A 19808-nucleotide genomic window follows, 5' to 3' on the forward strand; every position below is an offset into this window, starting at 1 on the left:
TGATCTCCTCCTCGCTGTCCGAGTCAACGCGAGGGGGCGCCGCTACGCTCGCGGCTTGTCTCTGAGCGCCGTTTGCGGACCGCAGGGCTGGACTAGCCTGCTGAGATTTGGAGTTTTTACTCCCTTTGGGGGTTGTGGAGGTGGTTTTTGGCGGGCTTTTTACAACGGTGGCCTCGTCGTCGGAGGTTTCAGAGGAGGATGATGAAGGAGGGCGGGACTTTGTCTGGGTGGGTTTGGTGGTCGGAGGCGTCTTGGAGACAGCGGGGGCGGAGGAGGGCGTTTTGGGTGCTGGTTTTTGGGCAGCTGGCCTTTTGGGAGCTTTGTCCTCCTCGCTACTGGAATCTGAAGAGGAGACCTTCTGTGGTTTTGACTGTGCCACTGGGGGCTTCTTGGGGATTTTAATTGGGCTTTTCTTGGTTGAAGCAGCTGGTTTGGGGATGACAGTCGGGCCTTTTTCCTCTGCCTTCTTTCTTTTCTTCTTCTTCTTCTTTCCTTGTGTTTTCTTATTCCTCTCATCAGCTGAAGCCTGACTGGTATCCCTCCCCACCGTCTCTACACTCTCCACGCTTCTCTTTTTCCTCTTTTTTTTGATCACTACATTTTCTCCCGGCCCGTCCTCCTCTGCGGGTCTCTCTCTCTTTCTGCTGTTTTCACTGGAAGCATCTGGACCGCCGCTGTGCCCGTTCACCTGGGCCAGACAGCCCACCTTCACCCTGGAAAACGAAGAATCAGAATCGGTCTATTGCCAAGTACGTTACACATACAAGGAATTTGGCTTGGTGATTGGTGCATGACAATAAACAGTGCGATGGTAAAAGACATCATTTCAAAATGTACAATCGTTCTTGCCCGCCTCAGGGTCCTGGAGGAGAACAGGTCGTAGAGGGACGGCAGATTGCAGCCAAAGGCCCAATCCCAATGTCCCCCCTTAAGGCCTCAAACCCTGAACCCTCAAGGACTTACTGACGTCACCTGGTAGATGGTTGAATGTGAGAGACTGTGAGGGCTTCAAATGGCATAAATATCAATGGACAGCACTTTGCTGCCACATATCACGTTTCCATGACAACGTCAAACATTTTGATGTATAATTGTGGGTATTTATTTTATATTTTTTACTCCGTGGTTTGAACGCCTTCCAGGCTCTTTCCTCACAAGATGAGGTAACTTCATATAATCTATTTACTTGTTTTTGTCAAAACAGCTTCAATGACAAAATCAAATATTTAATGAATAAATAAATATCTTCTGATTTCATGTTTTGTGTTCCATCTTTAACCCTTAATGTTTCCGAGTAAATGTAATATTCCAGGCTGAACACACGTGAGCCGTCCTCTTTGTTTACCTTTTTTTTACATCTCCATGCTTCTACTGGTTACCCCGTGTTTAACGTCACATTGCAATGAATTGTGGGTAATTCTCTTTGGCGAAGTCTGCATCTGATGCTGACTTAAGGCTGGATATTCAAAAACTATCGGCAGCTCTGCTTTGACCTAGATTTTCAAAATGAAGCCTAACCCAGGCATAATTTGCAACTAACAATTGAACTGGGGCTTTCGGGCGGAAGTCATCTCCCTGAATAAGAAAGGATGCTCCATGCTTGTCTTTGCCTTGGCGGCCCCCCCACATCTTCAGGTGCCTGTAAGAGCTGACCTGAGAACCGCAAAGGTCGCGGCCGGGTAAATTATGACAGTAGAAGCACGCGCACCTGACGCTGTCGTTGTCCCGCACCACGTACACGCTCTCCGTGTGCGGCAGGTAGCAGTCTTCCACGAAGAGGCTGAGGATGCTTCCGCGGCCAAACTCAAACTTATCTCTGATGACGCTCTCCAGGTCCGCCACCACGCGACACGTGTTCAGGTCCACGAGCAGCCAGCACATACGGCAGTCAACGACGGCCGGCGGCGGGTAGTCAAAGTGTAAGCGCACGCGGATGAAGTTGTTACCGTGGGCAGCCATGCCTAACGCCGAACTCACACTCCAAAACACCGCCACTCGTGTTCCGCCTGTAACAGGGATGGTATTTCCGGTCGGGATTTTCAGGATAAGAGTGTCCATTCGTCGATAGTGTCATTAAAACTCTTCAAATCGTGATAGGCTAATAAAATGGCATATTCTGAAGTATGAATTTGAACAAATGAATTACATAGAATTTGTATTTTTGTAACACATACATGTATAACAAATTACATTTATTTATAAATGGTTATTTTTGGTGACTTAGAAATCGAATTACCGGTGTATAGTACTTTATTTTGAATGACCAACGTTAAATCGGAAGTCTGGGGTTACTCGTGATGAGAGCCAGCGCCCTGTCGAAAGCCAACTCTTTCACAACACTGCCCTCTGGCGTGGAGGCGGATTGACAGGTTCGATACAAAAGACAACACGCTGAGTTCAATGCATCAAGGGAAGTGTAGTTTATTAGAAACGTCTTTTCTGGTAGCTAGCTTGAGGTAAAAAAAATCTACCTATCTATCTAGTTTATCTGGCAACACCAAAAGTATTATCCCTCAACTGAAGCGGACTTTCGTCCCTCTTCCCGAAAATAATTATTTCTGTAACCAGAAAATATTTTTTTAATTCAGTCTGTTCTCTATCACCTTCAATTCCCATTCAACTTATGTATTTATAAGTTTAAATTAATCTTTTACACACATTTACCTAGTATACCCGGTCCCTACCCATAGTTCCTCGCAACATAGCCAGGTACATTTGAGAGAGAGGAAAAAAAAATACAACGTCTATCAGCTGACCCCGCCTGTGGTCATGTGATTTCTTGTAGCAATAAAGCCGTACAGAGCAGAACCGACACAAACTCACCCTTCAACGATGAGCCGGACAGCAGCAGCACCAGCAGCCTGGAGTTTGGTGTTTCTCCTGGCTTTCGTCGCCACTACAGGTATGATTATGGTCTGTATGAAGAGCCTCTACAAGTCTCGCCGACTAAAGTCAGACGTGACGAGTGAACTCCTCTACTCAGCTGGTTGTAAAGCGAAAGCAACGGCTGCTAAACGCTTTTAACTTTGACATATCTCCATGCGCCTTGTATTTGTTTATTAAACTCTGTAAGTAATACGGTAACTTGAACACCAATGTTAAAAACTGTGGGTGTCATTGACTCCCGCGTGCAGGGCTCCCCAGTCGTCCCCCGACCGGCAAAGAAGCCTGGAACTATGTGGAAGTGAGGGACGGGGCCCACATGTTCTGGTGGCTCTACTATGCTGACAGCCAGGATCTGCCTCTGGTCATGTGGCTGCAGGTAGGACACGACCTGGTCCACTCATCACTGCTGACACACGCACACGCACACAGGTTTAACTGATTCACAAGTCACGTGCTCTTTTCCAAAGCATCTCGTATGGTCTTGGGTGTCTGGTTGTGTTCCCCCCCCCCCCCCCATGCATTGCTGCGCTGATTAGAAAGCAGGGACTGACCTGTATAATGTTGTAAATCCTCTGTATGCCTGTATTCTTGTAAATGTGATGTCATTGCTGTGTGAGCAGCTTAAAGAGGTCTTATGTTACAAACCTGGGGCCCCTTGATGCACTGGGGAAAAGCAATCCAACAACAAAAAAGATGCTATTGAGTTGCATTCTGGGAAAAATAGCACATAGCAGGTTTTCTCATATATGTGTCTTGGGTTTTTCTGCTCCCTTGATTTTTGGACAAATGCAAACTGGAGCAGGTTTTAAGTCTATGCTAGTTGATTTCCCTATGGAAGTAAAAAGGTGTCAGCTAGTTGAAAATGACCACAGAACTAGTGACTGACTGAGCAATCTCAGTGCTGCTTCTATTTTCAGTGCAGAGGAGGAACTGACTAATGACGTTAGATGTTTATAACTGTGCTGTAAGGAGCCAAAACCAGCTGCCTGGCTAGAAGATTGTCATCTGTGCTGTGGATGATATAGTTTTATCTCTAATACTATATTAATATAATGGTTTTATTTAATATATTATTCAGGAAATCTGAAATAATAGGTCATTAAAAGTACATATTAAACAGCCCGTCTGCTGTTGGAGCGTGATGAGGATGTTTTCTCGTGTGTGTCTTCAGGGTGGACCAGGAGGATCAGGAAGTGGCTTTGGGAACTTTGCGGAGATTGGACCTTTGGACGGGGACCTGAAGCCCAGAAAGACGAGCTGGGTAAGAGAGGTTGCGGTTTAAGGTTTCGAAGGAATCCTCATCTTTGTGTCCGAGCAGCTGCTTAGCGGTCAGGAAAACGCTGCTTCGGCGCACCACGGAGCTTAAAATGTGTTAAGTTCTAGACTGTGTTCGGTTGAGTCATTGTGTCACTGAGGGTAAAAAGAGATGTCACAATCCTAGAACCACTGAGGCGTCCGCAGGGAGGGCATCATAGTAGCCTCACTGAATGGGTGAGAGTTACAATTCCACAATTATTGAAAAGCTCTTTAATAAAAAGACCATAAGCGTACGCTTTCTATTCTATATCCATTCGAGCGTAACCAAAGAGCACCTGAGCGGACACCATCCCTTTTTATTTCTAGCGTCTCCTTGATGTAACGTCAACATTGCAGCTCCAGTTACACTGCACAGCATGTCATACCCTCGTAGTTCATCACCGTGTCCCAGCCGTCATTTAATAGCCCTGTATTGTGTTGCAATCCTCTACCAGGGGGTCGCAGAGTGACATCTAGTGGGTTGCAGTGGTACTGCCAAATAAAGTTAAATTACATTTTTAGGTAATTTACAAAGCTAGTATTATTAATTATGTATTTATTTACAGCCCAGTTTCTTTTCTTTTTTTCATTTATACAGGAAGGTGTTCCTTGGCAGAATGTACCACTCGGAAGTGGGCCTTAAAGTTCTGGCCGGTTAAAATTGGGGAAACCAGCAGGAGTATGCTAGATTCAGAAATGTTTTTGAAAATCTCTAGCTTAGGGATGCAAACTCTTTTACAATGAGCAAGTAGCTAGCAGCACTAGCTCCGACAGTTGCTAAATCTAGCCAGATAGTCAACAACACTGAAAGCCTGCCCCTTCAGGCCTTCTCCAAAGCCACTCCCCCAAAAATGTCATCATTAATGGCGAACATGACTATTGTTTCTACTCGCAGCACATTACAGTCCTGCGAAAGCCACAGATAACGGATTTTGTCTTTTATTTGTCAGAGCACTTGATATATTGATTTTGGGACGATTAGTTTATTTTAGTCTCAATTGATTAAGATTTATTTTGCCGATTTTCGTCTTTCTTTTCTTTCATGCTGAGACTTGTATCCGAGAAACATATCAGCACATCTCTGCTAAACAAGATTAAATGTGGCTCTTTGGTGGAGAAACTCGTACGACTAATTATTACGGGTATGAGTTTAAGTCGACTAATAATTTCTTTAGTCGAGGACAGCCCTAGTTTAAATGGAGGTAAACATGCTGATGTATAGTGTGTGTGTGTTGGCTGTTTCAGGTGCAGGCAGCCAGTGTGTTGTTCGTAGACAACCCCGTGGGCACCGGCTTCAGCTACACCGACAGGCCGGACGGCTATGCCACCGATGTGGCCACGGTGGCCTCAGACATGTTGGTGCTGCTCCAGCACTTCTTTACAGAGAGGGCAGAGTTCCAGGTATGTCTACTGCACTTTGTGCCACTCGGGCAGGATATCATAATACTACTCTACAAAGAAACGCGAGTCCCAAAGAACATGTTTGCTCTGCTTTATTTGAAAGCCTAAGCACCCACACTAGTTTGAATGCTCCAAACATGCAGATTGAATTGCCCAAACTTTTCAAAACGGCCATTTTTGGAGGGACATAAGATATATTTTATTATCTGTCGGATAAATGAAATGGAATATAGAAAATGTATAAAAGCAGGTTATTGTAATATTGGATATAACCAGCAAGAACAACCTGGCTAGGCTGCATATGTTTGCTAGCTAGGTTTGAATTATTATTTTTTTTTACATTTATTTAAGCAAGAATAACCCTAGACAGGACTGAAAAACGTTACAAGCTGTGAATGACATCATTCACAGTGAGGACGAAGAAGTAGCAGCTAAAAAGTTAGCTTACTGATCTCGCCCTGCTAGCTAAGTGTAGCCGTAATCCTTTGTTTGCTAGAAGAGTAAAACTGTTAAAGGGATGCTTCACCCCTCAAATGACCATTTGTACCGTGAGGCATGCGAGGAAAATGGTTTTCCTCAAGAATTGAAGGAAACGCAGGGCGAGTGATTGATAAAGTCATTTGGGTGGTGAAGTTTTATATCCTGCTGCTTCTTGTATGAGTGCAGCCTTGGCTTTTAAAAAAAATAAATAAATAAATAAAATAATTCTGTTCCATTAACATCTTGTCCTTCTGCGCAGAGCGTCCCCTTCTACATCTTCTCCGAGTCATACGGAGGGAAGATGGCAGCTGCTATCTCCTTGGAACTCACCAAGGTGAGTTCCCAGCACAGTGTCACTTCTCTTAACCAACATTTCCTCCTTTTTCAGGCCTGTGACACGTGAGCTCACTGACATTGGAAAGTCCCCATGTCAAACAACTGTCATGTGATGGATGAGAAGGCAATACAAACCTGACAGTATAGTGGCTTTCTTCTTTTCTGGAGAAGTAGAAGTGATCAACTTCAATGTTATGCTTTGTAGTAGTGTAAACATTTTTAGTTGCGTCTTAGAAGAAGATTGGAACAATCAACTGCAACCCAAGTGTTCTGAACTTGATCGGGGGCTTTCTTGATTGTAGTTTGTTACTGGTGTTTATAGCTCCTATTGAAATTGCTGTTTTTTTTTTTTTTTTTTTAATTTGTCTCTCCAGGCCATTGCACAAGGGACGGTGAAATGCAACTTTGCTGGTGTGGCACTTGGGGACTCTTGGATTTCCCCACTGGGTCAGTATCCGTCACAAACCTCCATACGTGCTCGTCAAAAACAACCCCAACTGGAAATACTTTTACATTACTCGGCGGCAAGAGGCGCGCGTATTTTCCACAGAGCATCAGCACAGGTTGAATGTACTGTGGCTCCCCATAGTCCTCAGTTAAAATCATTCATAATAAACCAGTTACGTTATTGTAGTTATTACCCATAATATCCAATCACATAACATGAAGAAGGTTAAATACATTAAGAGTTTATCTTTATGGGATTTGTTGGAAAAAATAACCAGACTGCTTCATCCACAGACTCTGTGATGACCTGGGGGCCGTACCTCTACACTACTGTGAGTAACGAACTAAAGTTTCTATTAAAAATGTCGGAAGCCGATCTGCTGAGTTTCCACCTGATCGTGGCCTCTCTGCTGTGCAGTCACTGCTGGATGATTACGGCCTGAAGGACGTCATCAGTGCGGCGGAGGCGGTGAAGCAGGCAGTGGAGCAGCAGCAGTTTCAGAAAGCCACCGAGCTGTGGTCTGTGGTTGAGACGGTGGTGGAGCAGGTTGGTGCCACACATGAGGATCTGTCGGGGTCGCTTCTTCATATTCTGAGCTTTTTGTATTGTATAAGACTAGTTATGTCAACTTATTAGAGACATTAGGACTTTCCCCTCTTTCGAAGTGTATTTCATACATAGGATGTCAAATGCAGTTTGCCAAAAAACACCAGGATGTTCCAGTCGCTATTCTGACCCACAATCCCTTTGAGCAGCAGCAAGAGGGTCAAAGTTCAAGGTGCCATGTTATGAGGAAGTAGGACGTCCCAGTTGAATGCAAACTACATGCAAAAGTACGTGCTTTGTAAGGGCAGCTGCAGTATGCACTAAAAGAAAAAGTATGCAATTTGGAATGCAGCTACAGACAGCAGCTGCTTAGCTTAGCATTAACATAATTTGCACCAAATATCAACTTGATACTTTCCGGTATGTCTCTATATTTAACATATTTAAGTTACATTTTAACTAAATCTGTTGCGAATGAGGTTTTACATTTAGACACATTGCTCTGAAAGATATCTCTATAATCCGATCCTGCATTCACATGTGGAATCTGTCAGCAGCGGGACAAGATTCTGGTTTCAGAAGGGTTCTGGTTTTCCGTTTGTAGTCTTGGTTATACTGACCGATCAGATTCAAGCAGGCATTTGTTGAACCCATCGGCTATTGTCTGACAATGATTTAGCTTTTATTAATTTAAAATTAGCTTGTAAACTGGCTACTTTGTGCTACAAATTGTGAAACAATCTGGTCGCCCCCCCCTCCCCCGGGAGCTTATCTGTTGACTAATAGCAGATATTCTTCAAATCTTTTGCTCCGAAAGTAATTTTCTCCATATTGCGTATTTAAAGTGATTTCCTTGATGTGTGCATGGTTCATAGGGTTTGATGTGGTCTTGTATTGGTTTTCACCTCAGAACACCAATGGAGTGAACTTCTACAACATCCTCACCCAGGAGCCGGATGAGAGACGCGCCTCTGTGGCAGGAGAAGACTTTATCTGTAAGTGATCGCATTGACTCAGCAATTTAAAACAAAGAATAGCTGATTTGGTGACATGAAATGTTTCATAACATGAGTCTAAATGTTAATTATTTAAAGAGGGTTAATGCAAATTTTTTCCATTTTCACTTAAATGTTGTCTCCACCAGCTCTGCAGACGCGTCGCCATATTCGACCGCTCCATGGCCAATCGCTGAGCGAGCTGATGAATGGACCAATCAGGAAGAAGCTGGGCATCATCCCCAAGAATGTCACCTGGGGAGGTACCGTATCTCTGCAGTGGATTTTGTCCCAAGAAATCTTTTCCTTCTGTTCCTTGTCATCTTTTATATACTTGTCCTTCTCCTGTCGGTGTCCAGGCCAGGCAGAGGACGTGTTCAGCAACATGGCAGGAGACTTTATGAGGCCTGTGGTGGACATGGTCGACCAGCTGCTGATGGCCGGAGTAAACGTCACCGTCTACAACGGACAGCTGGATCTCATAGTGGACACCATGGGTAACGTACTCCGTGTATTACCTCCTGTTCAGCTCTAGCAGCAGTGGTGTAAACCCATCCTGCGAAAAAAAGAGCTGTACCACATGGGGTCTCTGCTTCCTGTCATAGGTCAGGAGCTGTGGGTGAATAGGCTGAAATGGGAGGGGCTACCTGGGTTTAACGGGCTGAGGTGGACCCCCCTGGATGACCCCACCTCCCCGGGTGTTACCGGAGCTTTCTGCAAGACTTATAAGAACTTCGCCTTCTACTGGATCCTCAGAGCCGGTCACATGGTAAGATACAGATACACCCGCTGTGGCGTTGCCTTTTATTCTTCTCATGTCTGCCGCGTTTGTAATTGCTGCTATATTAATAACCCATTATTATCGACCACACAATAAGTTTGTTAACCGATTAAGCCAACAATTTTGCCTTAAATTCTGGCCACAACAGCCGGTTCTGAAAAGGGAAGCTATTGCGGAAGTGCATTCTCTCTAATGGCCATCAGGGGGCGACTCATCTGGTTGCCAAAAGAAGTCTGAGAAAATGACTCTACTTCTCGCTTGATTTATTACCTCAGTAAACATGAGTTTATGGTCTCGATCTCTAGTTTCAAGTCTTCAATACAGCATGATTTGATACAGTACAGATGATCATTTAGTAAATTATGGTCCATTTAGAGTCAAATAGACCATAAAGAAGAGTATGCTTTAGGGCGGGACTACCTTCTGATTGACAGATCGCTACCATGGCGTAGTCCGGTCTGAGTTGTTTTCATCTCAGAACTGTAACCCTTTTACAGTGTTTTCAATTCATGAAAGTTAATTGTAGTAATTTTGTTGTGGTTGCAACCAACTTTTTCTGTCGTCACAGATTCCCTCAGACCAGGGACCGATGGCCTTGCAGATGATGAGGATGATCACCCAGCAGGTTTGATCCACTGCCAGCTGGAATGGCTCTGACAATCACAATGATCACATGACTTTTTTTTTTTTTTTTTTTTCCACCGTACTAAACCAAAATAAATCTGACAGCTCTGATTACAGTAATGACCTGTGTAATTTTCAGCCATAAGAACAATAAAGGCACTTTTCTTTTTTTTTTTAGTAAATGCTGCCGTGTGTTTTCTTCTGTTTAAAGATGCTTGTCGTTGTCCTGACTACATATTAGAGTGTGCTTTCCCCGAATCCTAAGTTTTTTTTTTTGTTTTTTTTTTCTTATTCTTGAATGACAATTGCTGTAAAGCAAAATCTTTGATAAGACAGGTGATGTTAATTGACAGCTTGAGGGAGTGGCGGCAGGGTGAAAGGTCAATTGCACAAGTGTTGGTACTCTATTTCCCATGATGCACTTACGTTGTCCAATTTGAATTGGACCTAGACGTGTGAAGGAAAAATTACCGCCCCAATGATCACATGTTTTAGTTTATTGTATATGTGACAAGCTCAAAATCATCACATTTCCATTTCAATAACTCTTTGATAAAACATTGAATGTTACTTTGCAAGATATATTGTCTGCATACATATCGCTAGCATACAGTTTTATAAAGAAACAAACCAAATCCACATATATATATTAGTGCTGGGCAAGTAATTCATTAACGCAGACAAATATTTTATCGCATGTTAACGCAGTTTTTTTTTTTTTTTTTTTATAAATTAAGCGGACATTTTTAACACAAGAACCGACCAGCCGGCAGCGAGTGGTGAACCGTTTGTGGCGTCTCTTCCACCTACATTCCCCTGGGTCCTAAGTCCCTCCATGTACAGCTTCTTATCACCCTCTATGTACGAACGTACATTTATAACAAATACCACAACGGTAATCAGCGTTGCATATGTGTCTGACCAAAATACCAAAAAAAGCAATTTTTAAAGTGGTTTTATTTGGAATATGTATAATAAGCATATCATTTAGTTATCGCTACTGAGAATAAAACATGACTTAAAAAGGTTTGCAAAGCGTATATTTCAAATTGCATCTCTTACACAAAGATAAAGTTGTGAACACTGGCTGAATATCTATCAGAATCATAACTATTTGAACTGCTACTGTGTAAAGGGAATTGTAGCGGCGTTCCGTCTGTTCATTATTAAGCAGCAAATGAGCTGCGGACAGTGACTTCATTTTCTTATGCGAATGACGGGAGATCTTTCAAGTATTTTCCTTTTGTCTTACGCAGCAAAGCGTTAAATACACAAATATTATACTCTTGTCACACGGTAGAAAAACTATATGCTCTCGTGCCTAATGCAGCTCTTTGTGTTTTGCACCGGCTGCCGTCATGACGTCATTAAACCAAGAAAAAAAGGGAGAGCCATTAACATAAATGCTTTTCCTTTAGTTCCTGCACAATGAGCATAATTCAGAAATTAAATGGTTAATAAGCCCAAAATTCCAATTAACCAATACATACACTTCTGGCTCTTACAGGAATACTGCTGTTAAAAAGAACCTTATTTGTTGAAAGTGTTTGCAAACCAAATGTTATTGCACTTTTGTTCATATAGCAGCACTTTTACAATAAAAGTGCACAATACACTACTTTTGAATTCATTATTGAATTTAAAGATTGTAATCGTTGCCCAGCACTAGTATTTATATGATGAGAAGAAAGAAATAGTATATTTGGATCAGTAAATCTCTTTTGGCGAGACTGTGCAAAAAGTGATATCTCTGACTCCTGATACATTCGATATACTGGTGTCAATCTTATCTCCGTCTTGATAAAGTAATTAAGGGAACTGAAGATCCTCTTGCTCGTTGTTTTTCTGGATTTTTGCCCAGTTGCCATGGAGATGGATCTGTTGATGCACTCATAGCCCTGATGAGAAGCGCATGGTCTGGTTCGAAGCTCAAGAACACAGTATGTGGAGCTGGGATTGGTTAAAGTCAGTGAAACAAAGCAAGACACAATAACTCAAGCAGATTAGCATCATGTTTTTTTGGTCAATAGCTCCACTTTGCCACCTCCACCTAAATCTAAAAATGTGACATTCAGATTTAAAAGTTGCCAACCACACAGTTGTCAGTTTTATAGCCTTCACTGGGACTTTCCAAAACGGTCTCTTAACACAAAGCCAAAAACATATCAGTGCTCCAACTTGTGAATGTTGAATTTTACATCAGAGCCATGAATGCAGCACCATAACGTAAGCATTTATGTTAGGTCATTGCGTTAATGCCTCTGTGTAGCTGAGGCTTCTTCTTCCCCAGTGGCTCTCTGGGACAAGGAGGCCCTTCCTGCTCACCGGCTCCACCACCAGCTCCAGAAGGCCGGGCGGTTCGGGCACCACCAGCTCCGTCACTCTGAAAAGATTAGAGTACGCCCGGCCCACCAAAACGAGCTCACCCGGGGGGATCCTGGGATCGGGTCCTCTCAGCCGTCGCCAGTACACCCGGAAGTGGCGCGCGAGCTCCGTCAGGTACTTCCAGCGCAGGGTGGCGTTTAAGTGCAGGCAGGGAGAGGGGGACTCTGGTGAGGTGCCGGCACCGCGCAGCCACACCACGTCGTAGATGCACAAGCCCTGAACCAGCTCAGTGGGAACCTGCAGACCTACATCCAAAAGCTTAAAGAGAGAGAGAGGGGGGGGGGGCACATGAACCATTTAACAGGGAGGAATTCTCATATACTTTTATTTAAAGGGCCAGTGTGTCGGATTTGGCAGCTGCGAGAGGGAGTTGAAGTGGAAATCCTGTATTTTACTAGTGCCAGTTCCATTGAATGAACATAGTTATGGTGTTAAAACAGCTGAGGACATTGAACACAACTGGCTCACCATGATTTCCCCCACCCTGCAGCTGAATGGCGTGTCCTGCGGCGGTCCGTCCCGCTGGATGCTGAGACAAACTTCTCTGAGAGCACAGCCACGAAGCTCCAGCTGGGAACACCTGCCCGCAGTGACACGACGGAAACAGACTTTAAAACGATAAACCCTTTAACTTAGCTGTTAACTCGGCTGTTAGGAGTGCCTTACCCGACAGTCCAGCCATCTGGACTCGAGTTGCCGCACAGCTGAGTGAACTGGCTCACCAACTGGAGCCCCTCATCCTGTACCACAGGAGACCCGCTGCTAGCTGCGGAAACATACAATCAGTGCTTGGCAATATGGAACCCAGGAAGATACAAATCCGAAGAAAACCTTTGCAACAGCAAGCATTGGGGCGGGGGTTGGATATTCCAAAAGTACCTTGGGCATCACGGGTATGGACTGTAAGGAACTCACGTTTGACATCCCGGACGTCCATGTGCGTGCAAAGACGGGCGTCTGTTGTCTTCATCTCCAGGGACACTTTGATCCCGGTGGATGGCTTGTAAATGAGGGTCACCAGAGTCTTGGATGCCAGGGGTACGTGGAGGGACAAGATCCTGAAAGAGATTCAAAACGGAGTACTGTGGACGTACTGTGAGACTTGTGTGGAAACTAAAGCAAGGGGGAACGAGAAACACACACTTGGCACAAACTGGAGACGTGTGCGTGGCGGGGATGAGTCCGTCCAGCAGCAGTGAGCAGCCCCCATTCCAGGCGTCCTCTGGGCAGCCGCGGCTGCTCAGCCAGCCCTGGCCCTCCAGCTCTGTGCAGTAGTACAAGGGTTGGATCTCCTGGGCGCTCAGGTTGAACCAGCTCCTGTTGGCCTCGCGCTGCACACACACACACACACACACACACACACACACGAAATAAAATGTTACAATCGACTCTAAAATGGACTGCAGAGATGTGAGGACTAGTGCAATGGGGATCAATGTTGCTCTTCCTTCCTGGAGTTAAAACAAAATCAATAAGTTGGCTTAGATCTAACAAATGTACTTCAGGACGATGTCCAGGTTATCTACTACATTATATGTCCTCGATCATATTTACGTTGTTGACTTATTGTACAAAATATGGACTTGATCTCGATCATATAACGTTACTGCTTATGTCGTATGACATATTTTACTGACCTCAATATCGTTCGAATTTGGCCAACATGATTCCAGAATAAAGAGCTGGGTTTTTCCTTCCATTATAAGACTTGGACATAGGCTATGCACATTTTTGTTCACAGAGCCCCGAGTGTACTTTTCTTTTTTTTTTTTTCACATTCCAATTCCAATGTCTGAATATTCTCACAAAGTGGCAGTGGCTTAAAATGGTCATAAAATGACAAACGAATATTGTTTATCGCAATTATTTCTGGGACGATAGATCATCCAAGGAATTTTGTTATGGTGATGGGCACTATGTACAACTGTTTAAAAGCCCCACACCATCTGCCTTTGGTTGCAGATCCACCTCCTTCAGTACCTGTCCTCTCCAGTAGATAGCCTTCCCAAAACCCTGGCAGAAGGAGGAGATGAAGGGGAGTGGCGAGGCTGGCCGATGGATGTACAGGTAGTCTGACAGAAGAGCCCAGAACCTGCAAGCAGGACGGGTCACGGTTAAATAAGAACATCGCCGCTTTCTTTCTTCTGCTTTCAAAGTTAAAGTTGAATGTGTGCATTCCCGTCACTGTCAGTATTGTGTTGATCTCACTTGTCCTGATTCTTGCGGAACTTGGTCTTGTCGTTGAGGGTCTCGTACACCCAGCCTGGGGCAAAGATGGCCGTGGAGAAGCCGTGCTTCCGAATGATTTCCAGCGCCTGCGGGCGACCGAAACAAGAGGGTGCATACCGTCAATGATGGTAACGATCAACGCTTTCTTCAGAAGCAGACGTGTTCCACAGTGTGTACCTTATTAGTTTCCAGCATTCCTCCCACCACCTTGCCTCGGGCGAACACGTCCACCCCGATGTAGACGTCAGCCTGGCGGCCTTGGATCCCGCTGTAGTCCCTCATCCACTCCAGGTTCTGCTCTGTCCAGTTGTAGTTGGTGAAGAAACCATCACAAGCGTCGAAAAACATCCTGTTATGAAGAGATTGAGATAAAGTGTTGGACAGTTATCAATGAACTGCCAAATTGTTGTAATCATCTCTGGTTGTTTATATCGAGTTCTGCTACTAATTTCAAATTGATCTACCTGTTTGACTGGTTGAGCTCATTTTGCCACGTCAGCTTTCCGTTCTCAATCACGCTGTCGTACCAGAGCACCAGGCTGCCAGGCACCCGCTCGTGCAACTGGTCCGTCAGATAGTGCAGGAACAAAAGCGCGTTCTTCACCGCAACCTCCTGCAGACAGATGGCGGCACACACGGGGACTTTACATGCTTTTCAGGCCGAGGTCTTGAAGAGACAGGCCACTACAAAATGTGTACTCACCGTCTAAGTTTAGCGTGTTAGCATGCTAACATTTGATAATCATCAGTAAGCATAAAGAACAGCAGAGGCAGATGGTAACGTCATTAGTTCTGTAGGTGTTTGGTCATGAACTAAAGTGTTGGATGAGTTATATTGTTGACCTGATGATGGCGCTAGATGAAAAGTCAGAGGATCACTAAAGTTATTACAATTAATCCTATCTCATTTCATGGCAGTTCATTCATTCATTTCAAGAATCCGCATCCCCAAATTCAGTAGAATTCATCCTCTTGGAACCATCTATGTACAAAATCTTCTGCCAAACCATCTTGCAGAAGTTAAGCTATTTCACAGGATAAGTGACATTAATCGACCTGCTGGTGGCGCTGGAGGAAAAGTCGAGGAATCACAAAATTCTGTATCTTTCATCCTCGGGGGACCAAGAATATTTGTACAAAGAAGAACAAATTCCAGGTCACTCTGGATGGGCATTGCTTTTGTGAATTGACCTTGACCTTAGGATAAAGGTTCCCCCTGGAACTCTTTCAGAGGGTTCTTCCTTCAACCCAAGGGTTACACTTAGAAGAACCATATGTGAAAGGTTCCACCCAGAACCCCGTATTAGAGGCTCTACAGAGAACCCTTCTATGGTGTAATGGTTCCACCCAGAAACCTCTCTCAAGGTTCAATCCAGACCTTCTAAGGGTGCTAACAAGAGCCCACCCACACGGTTCTACTTAGAACCCTTTTATATTCCAAAGGTTTCATGTAGAGTATTGTGTTGACTGCCAGGATAAAAGTCTTACTCACACTGAGGGAGTTCTCTATGTTGATGAGCCAGCCATCGAAGCCGTAACAGTGGCTGATCTGGACTAGTTTGTCAGCCACCGCCCGGTACGACTCCTCCTCTTTCAGGAAGGCCTCGCACGCTGCGGCTCCGTCGGTCCACTCTGTGATGAACGACCCTGAAAAAGCAGACCAATTATGATTTTACAGATGAAGACAGGTTTTAAATTCAAAATATGATACCCGATATCGAAGATATAAAACACAAATTCAGGATTCCTGAACTGGACCTGGTTCGGTTTATGTTTGGCCTTTTGACTCACCGAGGACAACGACTCCATGTTTATGCGCTGCATTGGTCCACACAGCAGGAGGAATAGTCACCATGTTGTGTGTGAAGTAGTTGAAAATATCAATGTATTGCCAGTGGTAGAAGGCATACGGGGCCTCTGCACTTGTCCCCTGAGCAAACCTTGACCACAGAAAAGAGAGCATGACAAAGCATTATGTGAAAAGGGTTTACATATCTTACAGCAGAATGAACGAACAAACTTCTCGAGTGGTCCAGACCTGTCGTATAATGCCTTCATCAGAATATAAAATTAACACTCCATTTACCAAAAACCATCCTTATCATCATCACTTTCATGATGTGAAAACACAATGTGAAAGGGTTAAAGTTGTAAGACCAAAATCCCGGACAAATCCCAGACCAGACAACGCTGTGGTAGCAAACTGTCAATCAAGAGGTAGCCCCGCCCTAAAGCATACCCTGCTTTATGGTCTGTTTGACTCTAAATGGATCATAATTTACTAAATGAACATCATGCTGTATTGAAGAAGACTTGAAACTAGAGATTGAGACCATAAACTCATGTTTACAATGTTTACTGAGGTAATAAATCAAGAGAGAAGTAGAGTCATTTTCTCATAGACCTCTTTTTGCTACCAGAGGAGTCGCCCCCTGCTGGCCATTAGAGAGAATGAAAGTTTTAGGCACTTTTACATTGGCTTCACTTTTCAGACCTGAGGAATGCCACTTGAAAGCGTCACATCACCTACTCTAGGCTGTAATATTCTCTCATATACTGTACTACTACTATTGTACTACTGTCTATAAGTAAGGAGCTGGAAGGTCATTTGTAGATTTTGGGATGACACTACAAGATCTGGGAGTATAACTTTTAGAAGCAAAAGTCTTAAAAACCAGATTTTTTTTTTTTTTTTATTCAGCACTAAATATGCCTCCATACCTGTCATCCAGGTAGCCTCCCATCATGTCGTGAGACACCAAGGTGCGACGGAGACTTCTGGCAAGAGGAGGCTCCCGAGGTGCCAGGGGGACTGCCGCCACATTGAAGGGGTTCGCCTCGCTTCGTTTCCATGACAACAGCTCCTCCAAAGATTGAAGGCCACAGCTGATCGGTTCGGTGGTGTCGGCGTCGTAATGTTTGGCTGAGAGGGAGAGGACATGATGCATATAAAGTGTGGTCATCAAGTCATCGACTGCAGCTAAGATTCTTTTTCTACTGCTGCTTGTAACAAAGACACCTCACCTGGCAGGGGGGAGGGCAAATAATTGATGACTTCATGGACACCACTCAAATCCATTGGTTGATCCAAACAAGACTCCAACCTGGTGGAAGTACAAGGTGGCAAGGTGAGACTGGTGCATTTGGTTGAACATTAAATCACATTAGTAACTTAACTGGTTCTACTATGATAGAGGAACACCATGCAACATTTACTTTCAACTATTCATTAGTCTGCAATGACAAATGTACCCTTTAAATGTCCACTAGACTTGAATTTCAGGGCTGTGCATTGACCATAGACTGTATATAAGAAGTGGACGTAGTCATCGTGACGTCACCCATTGGTTTGTGGACTGCTGTTATGAAGCCTTTTTGCAGTCGCCATCGTTTTACGGATGTCGCCATGATGGGTTTTTTTTGCAACCGATGAACAGAAGTTACCATATTTGGAATGCGGAGGAGTGACAGAGACGCCATATATGTCTCTGGTAGCGGCAGCGACCTGTCAATCGCAGTAAGCCCGCCCTAAAGCATACCCTGCTTTATGGTCTATTTGACTCTAAATGGACCATAATTTACTAAATGAACATCATGCTGTATTGAAGAAGACTTGAAACTAGAGATTGAGACCATAAACTCATGTTTACAATGTTCACTGAGGTAATAAATCAAGAGAGAAGTAGTCATTTTCTCATAGACTTCTATACAACCAGACTTCTTTTTTCAACATGAGGGAGTCGCCCCCTGCTGGTCAGTAGAGATTGCGTAAATTTTAAAACACTTCCCTTCACTCGGCAGAACCGGAGGTTGTCGCCTTTTATTGACTAGAGACGCATCAATTCAACTTTTTCAGTCCCGATAGCGATACCACGGCTTTTGGGAATCTGCCGATACCGAGTACCGATCAGTGTTTAATTAATAAGCGGTATGCCTCGCTGTGTATGGCGACATCAGGCCCTGACTTATAAAACAATGCTTCACTAACATTGTAAAACAAAATGTAACAAATAAATACATAGATCAATCAGTCAATTTATGATTGTTGTTTGTCATCAAAATGATAAATTGCACTCCAGCAACATGGTAAAAAAAATGAACGGGAATTACAATTCAAGTGTAAAATGTCAAGTGTTTAATTGCCATCCAGCTCTTGTAAATGGTAAACATACTGACGAAATAAGTATCAGAGTACAGGAAGTTACCGGCTGGAGTCACTTGTGTCCGTCTTCCCTCCGACGTTAGGATCCTCTCCTCGCAGGGAAAGCTGGTTTCCATCCCCGGTCAAAGCCATTTCACTGACTTTAGATCAGTTGACAAACCTTTGAGGGAACAAACTCAATCGTGAAAGAGGAAACAGAGAGGTGTTTCCTGCGAGCACCAAGAGCGAAACACTTCCGACCCCCAATCCTTCAGAATAAAAGCGTAATTTCCATAAATTAAAATGACAAGAAAAATAAAAACTAAAGCAGCACAGCTGATACATTGTTACTTTATATAAAATGCCGTACTACAATAATGAAATTATAACTTTCAAAACCGTTAGGTATTGTGTTCCCCTTTAAAGACGCTGCGAGATGAAGTTTTTTTAACCATGCTTTACCGCAGAAGTGCAAAAACATAGAGGTGTACAGAGTTTATGTTGGAGGACTCCGTGTAGTTTGTTGTCTATAGAGGATGGACTCAGGCCAGCTGGACAAAGGAACCACTCTTTTGTTGTTGTGCAGGACCAGACTCTTTACTTGGAAGAGATGAGCCCCTAGTAAGCAACCAAACACGAACAACAACACCAGGCAATGAGTGAGGAGACTGAGGACGGCAAAGATGGCGGTCGTAAATAATACTTCACCGCTTCGGGGAGTAGTGCTGTATGGCTGATATTTTCCAGCGAGGTCAGTTAAATAATTTTTGTAATTATATATTATTTAAATATTATTTAAGTATTATTCATGGAGTGGAAGTAGTATTTATGGACACCATCTCTATACACGTATATATATTTTCACACTTTTTTTTTCTCTAACTCACAATGAAATTGAACAGACTTATGGAAATACAAACTTCATTTCATTATGTCATGTTTTTCAAAATGATACAGGCAATGTAACCATACCATGGAGGCTTCTGGGTCACAAACTGAAAACCTAATTAACGTCAAATAAAGTTCAGTTATGATAACGTTTACCCAGCAGCCTCCTGCTTTACAGGTTCTCTGTCTTTTTCCATAACATCTCTCCCAATTCAGGTTCACGCTAACATCACAAATTTGAGCTTTTAACACTCTAGTTTTGGGGATTTGGGATAGAGTTGTTCATGTTTACTAATATTTTTGGACTGTCTTAGAACGTAGGAATACCATTTACCAATTTATCAAAATAATAAATTAAAATATTTACCACAC

At 43.7% G+C, this 19808-nt stretch overlaps 3 protein-coding genes across 3 annotated transcripts in view; 1 reads left to right on the forward strand and 2 right to left on the reverse strand.

Moving 5' to 3' along the window:
• Positions 1-2001, reverse strand: part of coil (coilin p80) — a 5558-nt gene extending 3557 nt beyond the window's left edge. Inside the window, exons 1-2 of the mRNA XM_031871142.1 lie at positions 1709-2001; positions 1-713 (exon numbers count right to left, since the gene is read on the reverse strand). Coding sequence (XP_031727002.1) covers positions 1-713; positions 1709-1959 — 964 coding nt within the window. The 5' untranslated portion in view covers positions 1960-2001. The remainder of the gene's footprint in view (positions 714-1708) is intronic.
• A 767-nt stretch (positions 2002-2768) lies between these two features.
• Positions 2769-9975, forward strand: scpep1 (serine carboxypeptidase 1). Its single transcript, XM_031871141.1, has 13 exons — positions 2769-2902; positions 3135-3262; positions 4058-4147; positions 5428-5583; positions 6323-6397; positions 6774-6846; positions 7141-7178; positions 7265-7393; positions 8304-8388; positions 8538-8651; positions 8748-8885; positions 8994-9157; positions 9738-9975. Exons 1-13 carry the CDS (start codon positions 2833-2835, stop codon positions 9798-9800), a joined length of 1323 nt encoding a protein of 440 aa, XP_031727001.1. The 5' UTR covers positions 2769-2832; the 3' UTR covers positions 9801-9975.
• Positions 9976-11479: 1504 nt separating this feature from the next.
• On the reverse strand, positions 11480-18920 carry engase (endo-beta-N-acetylglucosaminidase). Its single transcript, XM_031871070.1, has 14 exons — positions 18613-18920; positions 17432-17511; positions 17129-17330; positions 16199-16347; positions 15900-16054; positions 14872-15020; positions 14585-14756; positions 14387-14493; positions 14159-14270; positions 13322-13509; positions 13094-13236; positions 12845-12944; positions 12647-12758; positions 11480-12436 (listed from the first exon to the last, which is right to left on the reverse strand). The coding sequence occupies exons 1-14, from the start codon at positions 18699-18701 to the stop codon at positions 12038-12040; spliced, it is 2157 nt and encodes a 718-aa protein (XP_031726930.1). The 5' UTR covers positions 18702-18920; the 3' UTR covers positions 11480-12037.
• Positions 18921-19808: the final 888 nt, after the last annotated feature.

This window comes from Anarrhichthys ocellatus, unplaced genomic scaffold (assembly GCF_004355925.1).
Source record: "Anarrhichthys ocellatus isolate YVR2014 unplaced genomic scaffold, GSC_Weel_1.0 scaffold56, whole genome shotgun sequence".
Lineage (NCBI taxonomy): Eukaryota > Metazoa > Chordata > Actinopteri > Perciformes > Anarhichadidae > Anarrhichthys > Anarrhichthys ocellatus.

What these genes read in the sequence shown, in the direction of transcription:
- engase (XM_031871070.1), bottom strand. Translation starts at nt 18,701, where the DNA reads ATGGCTTTGACCGGGGATGGAAACCAGCTTTCCCTGCGAGGAGAGGAT. An exon ending in GAATGCTGGAAACTAATAAG is followed by an intron (nt 14,494 to 14,584) that starts GTACACACTGTG and finishes GGTCGCCCGCAG; the next exon opens with GCGCTGGAAATCATTCGGAA. An exon ending in CTATCTACTGGAGAGGACAG is followed by an intron (nt 13,510 to 14,158) that starts GTACTGAAGGAG and finishes GTGTGTGTGCAG; the next exon opens with CGCGAGGCCAACAGGAGCTG.
- scpep1 (XM_031871141.1), top strand. Translation starts at nt 2,833, where the DNA reads ATGAGCCGGACAGCAGCAGCACCAGCAGCCTGGAGTTTGGTGTTTCTC. An exon ending in AGCCCAGAAAGACGAGCTGG is followed by an intron (nt 4,148 to 5,427) that starts GTAAGAGAGGTT and finishes TGGCTGTTTCAG; the next exon opens with GTGCAGGCAGCCAGTGTGTT. An exon ending in GGCCGTACCTCTACACTACT is followed by an intron (nt 7,179 to 7,264) that starts GTGAGTAACGAA and finishes TCTGCTGTGCAG; the next exon opens with TCACTGCTGGATGATTACGG.